At 48.1% G+C, this 14493-nt stretch overlaps 1 protein-coding gene across 3 annotated transcripts in view; it reads left to right on the top strand.

Annotated features, from left to right (window-relative positions):
- Nucleotides 1–14493, top strand: part of FGF13 (fibroblast growth factor 13) — a 330133-nt gene that overhangs the window by 58793 nt on the left and 256847 nt on the right. For 2 of the 3 annotated variants that reach the window (XM_080366113.1, XM_080366117.1), the window contains exon 1: nucleotides 1–14489. This exon is cut by the window's left edge and continues 43334 nt beyond it. The exons of the other annotated variant lie outside the window; for it this stretch is intronic. In XM_080366113.1, coding sequence (XP_080222239.1) covers nucleotides 14441–14489 — 49 coding nt within the window. In that variant the 5' untranslated portion in view covers nucleotides 1–14440. The remainder of the gene's footprint in view (nucleotides 14490–14493) is intronic. 3 annotated transcript variants of the gene reach the window in all.

Below are 14493 nucleotides of genomic sequence, written 5' to 3' on the forward strand. Positions count from 1 at the left end.
TGTCTATGAGCTTTCCTGCACCAACAGTGCAAGACTCTGCTGTAACGTCACACTTGAGAAGGAGCAGTTCCCCAGTAGAAATTTTCTGTTTCTCTCCCTTCTATATTGGACTTAAATGCATGCATCCACATTGATGTCCTGAGGTCGTTAATCACCGCAACATTGGCCTGGAAGAGACCTTAGGAGCCCAGACGCAGAAGGGATATTCCATGGCCATTGTCAACACCTCTGTGCCCTTCCCCAGTCCCCTCCTCTCCCTCTCAACTTCTTAGTGTTGGGTTGAGAAGCTGGAGGAAAGGACAGGTGGGAATACACAGCATCATGTGTGAAACTGGTTCTGAGGAGCCCTGGAGCTCTCCTCTGCCCTGCTGGGGGAGGTGGCTGCATCACTGCGCTCCTCGCCGAGGAGCTGCCACCAGCCAGAACCATTTGGGACACGGCACAGAATCTGCCTCGTTAATTATAAAATTATCTGCTGCTGTACTGTGGTGGTGACCTCAGGTCTATGTGCAAATGTGCCTGGGAATACCAAGTACCATAACAATTTTTGAAAGGAATTTGGAGATTTTGTAGATTCCTCAAGCTGTTTCTGGTGGAGCGCTTCCTGGAACTGGTAATGAAATCAGTCATTTTGCAAGTCTCCAGTTTAATGCACACAGTCTTGTGGTGGCAGCTTTTAAAAGCTGTTTGTCTCATTAAAGTTCAGTTAACTCATTTCTGAAATTAGAAACTTCTATGATTAATGACTTGTGGTAGCTTGCTTTTAAAGGAGATGCTTGCTAATCAGGTTTGTTTATTTTTCCAAAATCACTTCTGGGACTTGTATTATTGCCTTAGTTATGACACAGTGACAGTGATACTTCGTACTTCAAGAAAAATAAGTGGTAATGATGCAATTCGTGCCTACAAGAACTGTGTCTGAGGAGCAATTGAAGACTACACAGCTGTAATAACAAAACACAAGGAGAAATATTTTCGGTGAATTTTTCAGCTTTAGCACAGAAATTCGTGTTCATTTTAATGGAGATCTGCCAGGCTAAAAGGCTTAAGGTCAGGACTACAAAGAATAGGTCACATGCATCTTCACTTGCTTTTCTTTAACCTTTGTTAGCACCTCTGAACTGCACTGACATGTAAATAACATAGGCGCTAACCTTTTCATTGTACACATGCTCACAGCCCGAATAGTGAGTCAGAAATAGCAGTTTCTCAAACAATTATTTCCAGACACACACCAGTGAGGATGACAGTGCTCTGGGTGTTATCACTGAAAGGGCATCTGAACCGCAGCTCAACATGGTTGCTGGAGTGTGGATGCAGAGCTCAGATCATGGTGACACCTCTGCTCCTCCCTGACTCCAAGGAGAGTGTGTAAGGGATTAATCCTGGGGTTTACAACATCTCGCACCAACTGAGAAATACTGCGACCAATTCTGGTGCTGTCCCTGGATGGTCCATGCTCTATGGCTTTCAGCTTTTCTTTCCAGTTGAATTGAAAAGCCTTCATCCTGTGACTGGATCCTGCAGTGAAGTACTCAGAAGTCCTGTTACCAAATATATCTACCTCTTCTGGGAGACAGTGATTCCATTGTTAAAAAAATAAAAGAGAAAATCCCATCAGAGCCTGGATCTCTAAGATTAGTGCTTGCTAAGAGGAAAGAGTTTTATTTGCTTCCCCTCCACTCCTTTTGTGTCTTCCCCCGCCCCGTTACATATCTCCTGGTTTGTCATGATTCCCTACTTTGAAGCTAGTTATATCAAGCTACTCCTTTTTGTATATTATAGTGGGATTTTTACACAATACTTAATTCGGTTATCTTTAAAATGACAGACTTGGCCCGTGCAGTCATACTCCACACCTCTTCTCTCCCTTTGAAAAAGAATCCTACGAGTGTACTAAAGTAGGAAGTGTTTATTGAGTGACTCCACGAGTATAAATAGCTTGCAAGCAAGAGCAGCACCTGCCATCTTTGATATGTCTTGCACTTCCCACAAATCACTCGTGCACGCTGCATTTGATTGCAGCTATTGTTTGTGCTAAGCTTCCTCCTACTCCTATAATCCTCCTATTTAAATGGATGGGATATCTTGCATATGGTAAGGATTTTGTGGATATAAATCACAGCCAAGTATTTTGTGGACATGACATGGCGTACGTGTGTGTGTTCTGCCAAGGGTAGAGAAAGAGAAATGTCGACAAGCACCACGCTTTAAATGGAAAGGATATGGCTCTTTCCAAAGTGCCTTGAGTCACGTACTTTGACTCTTACTGCTTCTTTTGAGGAGCCACTGTTGCTTTCCAAATATAGCAGCTCTGGCTTTGTGTGTAAGTCTGGTAGGATCTGTGGCTTTGGGTGGGCTGGGGGTGCTGGGCTATTGCCACATTAGCCTAGGGTGGTCTTGGGTGCATCAGCCCCCCACACACACACACACTGTGCCCTGATGCCGGACATGTGCCTTCCCATAGAGGTGGCAGCTTGCTTTGTCACCGATTCAGGTGTCCCCATATCCATTACAGAGAGGGCCAGCAGTCAGGGCTTTGTGTCCCTTGAGGACTGTACCCGAGGCAGCTCAGCCCCGATCACACCTCTGCTGCCGGTGGTGGCTTGGCAACAGGGATGGCATCTGCCATGGGGAGCCCCGCTCACACCGGGTGCTTTTTTCTCCTACTGTGCTTCCGACAGGAGGGAGCTGATGCAGAGCACACCCCAGTCCTTCATGCTTCACATCACTGGAGGGGATGCCCCATGATCACAATCGGCTAAAACTGGAACAAGCCCTTAACATCCAGGATTAGATAAGAACAAGGGAAAAAAAATTAAAATCCCACTTTTTAAATTGGCAGCGTCTGACAGCATGAGGCTGTGCAGGGGAGCTCTGGCCAGTGACTGCAGCACCCTGAGAAGCAGTGGCCTGTCAGGGCGTCCCCAGAGGAAAGCATCTGCTGCTAACAGTGCCAGAGGCCCTCTTACTGATGGCCTCTCTGATGGTGTTACAGGGGTCTGCTGCTACAGAGAAAGTGCTGTAAAAGAGGGGTACACAGCAGTCAGAAGCATCAGGGTCAACACTTTGTATGCAAACCCTTATAGACAGGAGTGTGCAAGGAACTTGCCCTTGGAGCAGCTCCCCTGCACTCAGGGGATGACTTGAAGAGCAAAACATTGAGCAGGCAGGAGGGCAGGGGGTGGTAAGCAGCTTTGTTATATCAAGTTGTGTGTCCAGAATATCCTGACTGCTTGTTACAAATATCTAGTTTATTTTCCTATTTTTCTCAAAGAAAATGCTAGCTGTGCTACCAGGTATACTAGTTGTACAGAATAGACTGAGTAAGACCTCCTAGCCTGGGAACTGGGTGCAATCCCTTCTCACTGAATTCTTCTCTCCATTTCTTTGGTGGAGATGAAGGTGTTAGTTTTTCCCGTATTAAGCCAGTACCACAAAGCAGAGAGGAGTTACACTTTTCAGTTCAGTTGTTTTTCTCTCTTAAATAAAGCCTACTCTTTCTGTAAGTTCCTTCTATAACCTCAGGTTTATAGGCATGAATGTTCACTTTCAAAAAAAAGTCCATATTCTCCAACACTGAATAAAACTCCAAATTGTATTGTTGTGGCCTCAGACAGTTTCCAAATATGTTTGCTTTATTTGACTGTAATACTGGTTTTTTTTTTCTTTTTAGAATACACCACCTATTTCTTTTGTATGTATTTTATTGTCCTTCAGTCTTATGAAGCCAGCAGATAGCCAAAAAAGAAGATGCTGTGGTTTTGCTGTGCCTTTTAAAAAAGCTTGAGGTGCGTAGTTGTATGTACTCATGTACTTTGCGAAACAAAAAAAACCCCAACCAACCAACCAAGTTGCTCCTTTGGGATCTATGAAGACTTGTGTTTAACTGTTGACATGTTAAGATCATTTGGCATTTGGTTGGCAGCCTGTTCTGAGAAACATGGATTTTATTGAACACACTGTTCAAGCGTACCGCTGCTTCTCTATTGTCATGTCTTCCTTCAGACACAGCCAAGGTCATTTTTATATGCCACTGCCCGTAACTGCTGAAAGGACAGACATATGTAGGTGTTACCCACCCTAGCTGATGTTGTTTGCTGTACCCGGTGTGGCTTAGTTTTCTCTCAAGCTTGAATCTGCACAGCACAAGCCTGCTTAAAAACTGCTGGTGCTGTGAGGGCTTTCCTGGTCTTCCAATGTTTAATCAGATCCCAAAACCCTCAAAAAGGGTTTGTGGGGCAACATTCCAGCTGACCAGGGCTTTTCTTCCCATTTCTGCAAGGTGTTAAGGAGGATCTGGATGGTTCTTCCAGCTGAAAATGTGCTTGATTGTTTGTGACAGTGTTGTTAAAGCGAGGCAAGGGGCTGCAGCACGCGGAGAAGTCAGCTGGTGGGGCGGGCGCTGGGGGCACCGCGCCCCGCGGGGGCACTTGGAGGGAAGGTGATGCCGGTTGCTATTTAAATCGGCAGCAGATGTGTCGATACGCCTCTGACGTTCCTCAAGATGGCTCGAGGAGCCTGAAGTTTATAAACGATTCTTCTGACTCCTGCTAATTTTAGCCTTGGAGTGTTTACAAACAGAGCAGTATTTGTCTCTGCTCCTGATCCAGGAGGATTTCAGCCCCATCCCTGCTGGCATATTCCCTGGAGAAAAAACAAAAAGGGTTACAAAATAGAGATAGCTATTAAAAGATGCCGAGGGAGCATTCAGATTGGAGGCACTGAATGCCAAATCTTGTGCCTATAAATAATATGTCTGCAGATATCGGTGTCACCAGAAAGTAGGAAGGATATACACCTAGGAATAATTTTGTAGGAGAGAAATGGGGAACAGGAGGCTGAGTCTGAAAGCACTGCTTCTTAGTGGTGCTCCAAGGCAGTGTCTCGCAATGGCTCAGGAAAAGGCCAAAGCAGAATGGTACGACAAGAAATAATCACGTCGCGGCTATGTCTGACAGCTGTCACCAGCACCAAGCCCAGGGTGCAGCCCTGCCTCAACCAGAATGCCAAGTGTTGGTACATAGCAGTTACGGCGTGCAATGTTCCTGACCTGCACACACTGTTTAGCTACCGATTTGAGATGAGACAAGAGCAAAAAGTCAAATTAAATTATGTCAACACAGTTCATGCAGAGCTTTAGAAAGAGATTTTAAATACATACATACATACCAGTTTAAAATTCTTTCCCTTTCAGAGCCATGACCTTCAAATGCAGTTCTTTGAACAGGGAACATCTCCTAAAGTGTTTGTGGTTTTCTACAAAGGATGAGCAGGCAGAATCCTCATGGGTTGGTGAGGCAAGGACCTTCACTCGATGACAGTTTGAAGGAGAAAGGCTATAGCTACACACTCTGCCTTGAAGAAATCCAAATCCCTCAACTTGCCTGAAGTCTGCTTTGTAAAAATGCCTCCAGGTCATGCAATACTTGACTTTCAGAGCTAAGGCTTTGCTTCTTCTCAAAAATCAAGCTAGCTACTAGACCACTGTTGCAGCCAGCTGCCTTGTGCTATGGGAATTTCATGGGTCATAGGGACTCAAGAAAATCTATAAAAACAAAAGGGGAAAGCCTGTCTTTTTTTCTTTGCTTGTGCTCACCCATGGCACTGTGCATGTTATTCAGACCAAAACTCGGTTGACACATGAGAAACACCAGCTGCCATCTGATTAAGACATGTGAGAGGTTTATGAGGTAGCTTACAAGTTCAGCTCAGCTGGAAATGAACGGGAAGGCTCAGAGCCGCATAGCGTGGCCATAGTGCCGTGACCAGAGGAAAGAGCAGAGAAATGGTGCCCAAGTGCTCAGTGTAATATAGGGGAGCTTCATCTCCTGACCCTGAGTGAGTGCTGACCCTAGCCCAGGTCTTAGTGAAGGAAATGCTAGAAAAATTACATCAGATGCCTCTTAAAATTGCTGCAAGTTCGAGAACTGAGGCATCTGGGATGAACTGTGTGGAGCGTTACAGGGGAAAGCAATTTCATGCAGGAAAGGAACAGAAAGTAGCAGAAAGGGAATAGGTTCATGACAGAGGAAAGCAACTTGTTTTGTGGCTATACAGTTCTAGTGCTGCTTGGTGCATAAAAGCATGTTCACGTTAACAGAGAATAGCTTGCCTTATGCACTGTAGGCTTCTCGCAACACTCAGAAAATTCTTTCTAGACGAGTTTCTTGAACTAATAGAATATCTTTCAGTTTTTCCTTTAAGGGTCCACTCTGAAGTGGCTCACACTTTAAGCATAACTGTTTTTTCAGATTTCTTTAAGCCCCAAAATAGGTCTGAAAAGCTAATCATTACATTCCTCTCTCTTTCTCTCAGGCTTGTAAAAATCAAACACTGATTAATTTTTACCATGCTTAAGGAAAAAGTCAGGCATGAAAAAATGTTATCCTATGATATCATTGCATATGCAAGCCCACAATAATGTTAGAGCTCTACTTGATAAGTTTCCTTTCAAATGTTGCTGCATGGTTTTTTTCCTGCTGTTGCTCTATTAGCTTTCTGTGTCTGAAACTGGTGTAACTCCAGGGAAGGCTCAGATCAGTCACATAATGCTCATCACACCCCTTGCCTGCCTATTATTGAGGTGGCCCAAGGTTTCTAATGTCAGGTCTCCCATTGCACTGGGAATTCACGTCCACCGGAGTTTACCCCTGGATTTCAGGTCCAGATTGGGTATCACATACATTTTGCCTCCCCAGCATCTTCTTTAAATACTGTTTTTCTCAGCTCCACAAAAACTGGAATGAGATCAGCCGCCGCCGACAGTCTGCAGCTCAGCAGAGTTGAACATCAAAGCTCCCGTTCCAGCTCAACTTCAAAACCTTTCAAGTTTTAAGACTTGACCAAGTAACAGAAAGAGTTGTAAGGGGAAAGCTGTAATGTGCGGGATGGCTGGCTCTGTGAGGAAGGGCATTTTCCTCTTACTTTACACAGTGAATGTAGTGAGTGATAGCAATTTGTGCTTCTTGTTACCATGAAGGGGTGTGGGACCACCTTCACCCTCTGCCTTGCTATGAATAGCAGCAGAACCACTCCCGGGTCTTTCATCTTTATGCTCTCTGCAACAAATCTTTCACCAGCCTTCGAGGAGGGGCCTTGGGCAAAAATCTCTTTTGACATTAAAGCACTAGTTTTCAGTTAGGACACCAAATGTTTCCTCCTGCCCCTTTTGGTTTTTTTTCCACTCCACCTGCAGAAGTTCAGTCTGCAGGTGACTTACAAAAGCTATGGAGTAACAGCTTTCTTTACATCGAGTATGTTCCCCACTGCCTCCCCGGAGAGGAAACTAACTGCCTGACATTTTTCCAAGGTCCCAGCTTCACCCTCTTTGTGCATGTGTATGCATTCCTGGGAACTTAAGGAAGGCTGGATGAGGTGAAGGTAAAGACTGCAGCTGCAGCTCCAACGGCTCGGCCGGCATCTTCGGTTTGTGGCTGCTCTTACTGGCTTCTGCCCTGCAGTGGTAATATGAAAGACTTCATACAAAACCTCTCACCTTTTAATTTACCTGCGAAAGCACAAATCGGAACTAAGGAATCAGTTCAGGGTCATGAAGCTTTGTTTGTTTGCCTGCCTCTCAAGGCTGAGGCACAGGTAGTGCTTCCACGACATGCTGCAAGCCACGCACTGCTTCAGCCTCTGCTGCAAGTGCTGGCTTTACGTAAAAGCGCTAGAAAGCATTTGAGATCCCCTTATTGCATTCTCCCACTGTGACATTGCCACCTCATACACCTGCAGACCTGTGTCCTTCATGTTCCCAGTGTTACTCAGTTTTAGTGTGCTGGTGATGAATGGTTATCGGATGTATAGATGCTCTGGTGTCAGTGTGCTGCTGCTGGTGCAAAGGAGATGAGATTTTTTAAACAGCTGAAATTCACCAAACTTGAAGAGAGGGGAAACATCAAAAAAAGGCAGCTGCCAAACTATCTATCTATCTATCTATCTATCTATCTATCTATCTATCTATCTATCTATTATTTTTTGAAATTTGAAAGCCGGAATTACTAGAGGTAATCTGGGTAGGATCTTGAGACAAAACTGATTTTGTAGGTCTACTTGGGCTTTCCAGGCTTAATAAAGATCTGTGTAAACATTTCTGCTAGATGCAGATTTCAGGTGATAATTCATACATTGTCTTAAATACTATCAGTGATTCCCATAAATAGATCGCATTTGCTGTGTGGTATTTGCGTAACCACTAGCATACCCAAACACATTTTGCCAGAATTTCACTTACTCCAGAACTTCACGGTATATTTCAGGATGTTTTAGTTTCAGTAAATCCAGGACTTAAAACCAAGGTCTGCTGTGAGCCTTTAAAAGATTTGTTAGCAGGGAGTGAAGCTCTCAGACTGCACATGAGATACAGTCTTTGTACGTTAAATCACTACTTTGTAGGCTTCCCTAGAGCTGTAAGAATAATTTTTTGGGGTTTTTACTGTTTTGTTTTGTTGGGTTTTTTTACTTGGACACCAAAACTAATACCATACTCTGTTACAGAAATGCATACCTATGTAAACTGTGATCAAGCTAGCTTAGCAAATGTACTGGAATGCAGAGAGGAAAGACCTTCAAGGTTGGTCTGTTTTAGACTTTCAGTAGTCTGGAAGACTTTGATCTCCAGTGCTAAAGGTCTCACATCACTGTGGTGCTCAATCCAGCAGCCTTGATTGGGATTTGCTTTGCAGTTCGCAGAGCCTTATCAGCCAGAGGGATTATTGTGTAGCAAGGAGAGATGCTCCATTTCCCATCCATTTCCCAGGTGCTGAGCACATTCCCCTGCCTAGAGAAGCAATCCAAAGTGCCAGGCTTGCATCACAGGATGCTTGATGTCCATTAATTTTAATTGAAATGATTCATAGTAAATAGGTGAAAAGATTCACAGTTTATTGCATTTATGTGGCAAGGGTTTGGTAGCGGGGGGAGCTATAGGGGCGGCTTCTGTGAGAAGCTGCCAGAAGCTTCGCCCATGTCCAATGGAGCCCGTGCCAGCCGGCTCCAAGACGGACCCACCGCTGGCCCAGGCTGAGCCCAGCAGTGACGGTGGCAGCGCCTCTGGGGCAACACGGTTAAGAAGGGGGAGAAATGACCTGTGGAAGAACAATAATGGAGAGAGGCGTGAGAAGCGGGAGCAGCAGCCCCGCAGCCCCCAGGCCGGGGCAGGAGGGGGCCGGGGGCTCCAGGCGCCAGAGATCTCCCCCTGCCCTTATCCCGCCCCAGGAGCCCCTCGCTGCGTCTCTGCCCCCGGCCCGGCTGAGCAGGGCAGGGACAGGGCGGCCCGGGGGGCACCCAGCACCCAGCGGGGGGGAACCCAGCACCCAGCGGGGGGCACCCAGCACCCAGCCGGGCTCAGCCCACCACACTGTGTGAGTGTGATCATTATCCCTTACCACTGGTGTCTGCTTAGGGCTTCTCTGTTGATCAGACTGAATTATTTAGGGAAATTAAACTGCAATCTCCATACGACCCATTAGCTGGAACTCTATTTGCATATAGCGGTTGGGTTTGGGCAATCAAAAAGAGGAAGATTCTCTACAGCAAGTTGTCTGCTCAAAACGGATCCTCTGTGTAGCACTAAAGACTGCGTATGAATAGGAATGGTAAAAATAAGATGGGGAGCACATTAAACATCCTTTAGAACAGGGATGTACCTGCTAGAGAATAGGCTGTGCTTTGGACTTGTATTTAGTACGTACCTCACCCTTAAAGCTTTGTGGCTTTTGTTAAATCACACAACTGGTAGTAAAGAAATTTGCCCTAACATTCCAGTTAAAGCAGTGGTGGGCCAGGCAATAAGCCGATGCAAATAAGCGATAAGTTCATTTGCACCAATTTTATAAGTGTCATTACAAAACAGTGGCAACAAAATTATAGACATACCCACTGCATCATTTACTTATTTTATCATAATGCAATGGATACCTCTAGATGCCAGTATGAATATTAAAATATAATTTAAAATTAGGACTAAGTACTTATATTACTGAGGCTTTATCATGTTTGGAATCTTAAATTTAAGGGCTAATTCTGCTCCACCTGAAAGCAGGAAAAGTTTAACTTCAGATTTAACTGGGAACATAACAGGAATCATCATGACAAAGCTGATTTAAACTTGCTGGACTGTTTTAAATTCATAATGTAAAATTCCCACTATATAAAAAAGTAGAATCTGGACCTTTTACAAACCACTGCCTGCAGAAAAGAGAAAATTTCAACTTGAGAATAAGCCAAAGAACCAAGGGAAAAGTACACTGAGGAGCAATGCCACTATGTATCTATGTGAGTACCAGCATTCCTCAGGGGATATATGTCTCTATAGATATTTTACGAGGGTAGGAAAAGCATGTTCTTGACTTGAGTATGTGTTTTATGGGCAAACCGTACAGCTATGGGACATTAAGCAGCAATAGTTATGTTGTATAAAGGCACTTACAGTTTACAATTTCAGATTGTAAATGATACGAGAGTTAGCCGAACCCGTGCCAAGTCAGAACCTTCCAGGAGATGTTCCCAGGGGAATAAATACCCTCTGCAGAGGCACAGCTCCGTGCAGCACGTCAGCTCTGCCACGTTTGGTTCCAGAGAGCAACCCTGAGCTGCAAATATTCGGCAAGCCCAAATATGACCTGCTGTGTGTGCCTCTGCTGCAAAAGCCTCATGTTTCACTTCACACTTGGAGCTTGTGAGACTTCACTGTGCTTGGGGCAATCGTGTTTGTCCCTCTGGGCAGGAGAGTTCAGGAACCATAAAAGGGTACAGATGATGCTTCAACTGTTTGTGCTGCCTTGCTGGCTTGTTGCCACTCAGTCTAGATGACTCCATCGCAGTCTTGGGAGGAGCACAAAAGGTGCGCAGTTACAGCAATTCACTATATTTGACTTTAAATCCTGCTCCCCCAACCAAAAAGAGTCTTGAATTTAAACCCTCCCTAGCCACTCAGGTGACTGGGAACACCCAAACAGCATTTGCACGCAACATCAGATTTCTTTGTATTAAGCATCACTAAAGCTACTTCTTCTGTATATCCGATTTATCTGGAAGTGCAGAAATGGTTTCTAATTCAGAAACTCAGAGAATGTTGTCAATGAGAGGTACAAGCTCTGTGTCATGGCCACATATAGGTAAATTTCTGCATAAGCCTGGCTGCTATATGTAGCTTGTTGCATATCAGTTCTGTTTCCACAGCATCTGAGTGCTTCTCAGTTTCCAGTATTATAGCTGTAAAGCAATGAGGTGACACTTTTCCTTACTATAGTTGGAAAGCGATGTACAGACATCCTAAGGCTCAGGTTCGTATTTAAATATTTGTGAGTTAGTTAACAAAACCTTGTTGCAAAGCTAGACCTTACATGATCTACCCCAAATCCAGAGATGCTCACATCAAAGCAAGGAACTGATGAGGGAATCTGACGACCTAAGTCAGTGCCCCAACCCCAAATACCCTTTGCACTAGAATACTTAAGCCATCAAGGTAGCTTTAAAAGTAAAGGCTATGCAAACTGTACCCAGACTGCAATAAGCCTTCATGCAAATCCCCTTATATTTTGCATGCATAACACCATATTTTATTACTGTTTTATCTGACACTTCTAAGCCTCTAGCTAGTAAGGGGAAAAACTAACTCATTTCAAAACAGCAGGGTAAGCTCTCTCTGCCCACCAGTAGGTACAGTTCCTCTGCACCATGCTGAGCTGCTGCCTCCTTCCAACGTTTAGTTTGAGTGTATAGGCCTCATTTGGTCAATGTAATAACTACTCCTGTAAAATTTAACAGATCTCCTGGCAAAGGTGAGAATAGCTCATGTAAGGCAAGTTCACTGTCAGTACTAAACACAGCATTTATCAGTGGCCTCCGGTGCTGGGACCAGAGGTGTGAATTGTTTGTAATTCTCATCCAAGTCACTGCAAGTGCCTTTGAAAATAGGGTCTGAGTTGTATCGGCCAGCGGAAATCTTGCTGTGGCTCACTGGCTACTTCTGACAGCACTGGCTCAGCTGAACCGCAGAATCCCTCCTTCCCCACTTCCCTTCTTCTGACTCACTGGTTTCAGTGGTCCAAGTTAAATTGGAGAGAAATGGCCAAGAGAAAGCCCAAGTTTTTGATTCTCCTGGCAGGTGTTAAAAAAAAAAAATCACAGAAAAGGCTCAAGTACAACAATCATATTGACAGCACCTTAGTCCACTGTCATCAGAGGGCTTACTGAATCATGTAGGTTGGGAAAGATCTTTAAGATCATTAAGTCAAACCATAAACCTAACAACTGCCAAGTCCACGGCTAAACCATACCCCTAAGCACCACTCCTAATGTGTCTTCTAAATACCTTCAGGGATGGCGATTCAACCACTTCCCTGGGCAGCCTCAACCTCCATGAAGCCAAGCTGACCCCGCCAAGACACTTCCTTGGATCCAGAAACAGAGCCGAGGTTGTTCACTGTGCAGACAGACGCATGGAAGCCTGGAGGAGCTCTGTCTGAGGACGTGGGGTTCAATTTTGTGTTCTGTGCATTTCTTAGGGGAAAGCCATTCAGTAAGCGCAAGCATACAGATCTTCCACGTGGCAGCTTTGACCCTGGCTCCTCATTCTTCGCTTAAACAGCCCTCATCCTCCTAGTCCCACCTGAGCTCCAGCCACCTGTGTGAGCTGGGAGGGGGGCTTTACCCCACGCTGTGGGCCAGCGGTGGCTCGTTACCTCGTTTGCCCAGGCTCGGGGCAGGAGCAAGGCTGGGACCCGCCGGCCGCGGTAAGTCGATCTGCCCCCAGCTGTCCCCGGCGCTGGGCTGGAGCGCAGGCAGGGTGAAGGGGGAAGGAATTCGGCTCCGCTAAAAATAGCGGCCGCGCAGCCCCGGCGGCTGCTGCTGCTGCCTCTCCCGCAGACCCCCGGTGCGGTGCTGTCCCCGGGGCACGGCAAGCAGAGGAGTGCCCAGAGGCCACGGGGAGGGCAGTGCCCTGGTCACATTGTCTTCCTCCGGGGGGTGCCTGGCCCCCGGGCCTTGGAGATGTCCATCGTGCGTCCCCCCACCAAACAGGCCACTCCGGGGGGCTGGGGCAGCCCAGCCGCCGCACCGAGGGCTCCCCCCGGCGCGTCGCGGCTCGCCCTTCCCAGCACTTTATTTCGGGCGCTGCCGGGCCCGGCTCCAAGGGGCGCTGGCTGCTTCGGGTTTCCATCCCCGCCCGCTCGGCGGGGGGCAAAGGATGGGCGCCCGCGGTGGTCTCGGTCGTGGGAAGTTTTGCTCCCACCGAGGACGGGGCGAAGGAGGGGGTAGGGGGGGAGCGGTTTTGTAGCACAGGTGAGAGGAGCTTGGGCGGCTCTTGGGTTTGGGGGTGTCTCTCCCTCTTCCCCGAGGGCCGATGGAGGGGAGACAGGGAGAGTCCCGTCCCACAGCCCGGGGCAGAGCAGCAGGGCTGAAAGCGGGACGGCGCAAGCTTTGCGTGTCCCCCGTTAATGGGAGCCCGATGTCCCCCGTTTCCCACCAGCCCCCCCACTGTCCCCCGGCTCCTCGCACTCCCGCGACGGCAGCAACAGGCTGCCGGGCTCGGGCGACGCCGGAGGCCACAGCCTCCACTTTGCGGGCTGGGGGTTGGGAGCGGCTGCCCAAGGGGAGGGCAGGCCGGGCCTGTGCCGCCCCCAGCCCGTCGCCGGGGCACCGTCCCGGGGCTGGAGGGCAGCGGGGATGCGCGTTGCCCCTCTCGGTGCCGTTTCATGGGGGCCCGGGCTGGGCAATGGGGAGAGGGAGGTGCGGGACTGGAGGGGGCAGCTCTAGCTCCAGCCCTCCTTGCTGCTGGCGAGCGTAAACCTGCCGCCTCTTCTGCAGTGCCGGGGACTCGCGTCCTCCTCCTCCCATCCACGGCTGCAGCTCTGCTGCTCCATCCCATTATTATTAGGGGAGGATACGAATAAAAAAACCCAACCCAAACCCACCCAACACCGAACCAAAACCCAACACACCCAAGCAAACAACCAAAGCCCCCCCATCCCCCGCCCAACTCACAGTACCCCCTCCCCCCCCGCCCCGGTCGGTGGGACTTCCAGGACCGGCTGCGCTTCCCTGGCCCTGGGGAGGGGAGGCAGAGCCGGGGAGGCGGGGGGAAGGAGGGGGCCAGGGCCAGGCAGACACAGGGAAAATCGCTTTTGTCTCCGGCACGGCGAGCGGCGCAGGGGCTCGGTGCTGCGGCTGCCGGAGCCCCCCGCTCACCGCCCCGCTCCGCTCCCGCAGGCACCGCGGCGGCGCCGCCGTGCTCCGAGGCAGCGCGCCGGGGAGCGGGCAGCTCGCCGCTCCTCGATTTTTTTTTTCCCCTCCCCTTCTGTTGGTGTTATTTCTGCCTTTTCGGCGTAGAGGATCCCCCACACGCACGCACGCTGCCCCCCGCCCGAGGTTTCTCTGGGTCCAGCCGGAATCCGCGACGCTCCCGGGGATTTTCCCACCCAAGCTGGGGTCTATGAGCGGGAAGGTGATCAAGCCCAAAGAAGAGAAAGATGCTTCCAAGGGTAA

Source organism: Falco punctatus (genome assembly GCF_963210335.1).
Source record: "Falco punctatus genome assembly, chromosome: 15".
In the NCBI taxonomy this organism is placed as follows: Eukaryota; Metazoa; Chordata; class Aves; order Falconiformes; family Falconidae; genus Falco; species Falco punctatus.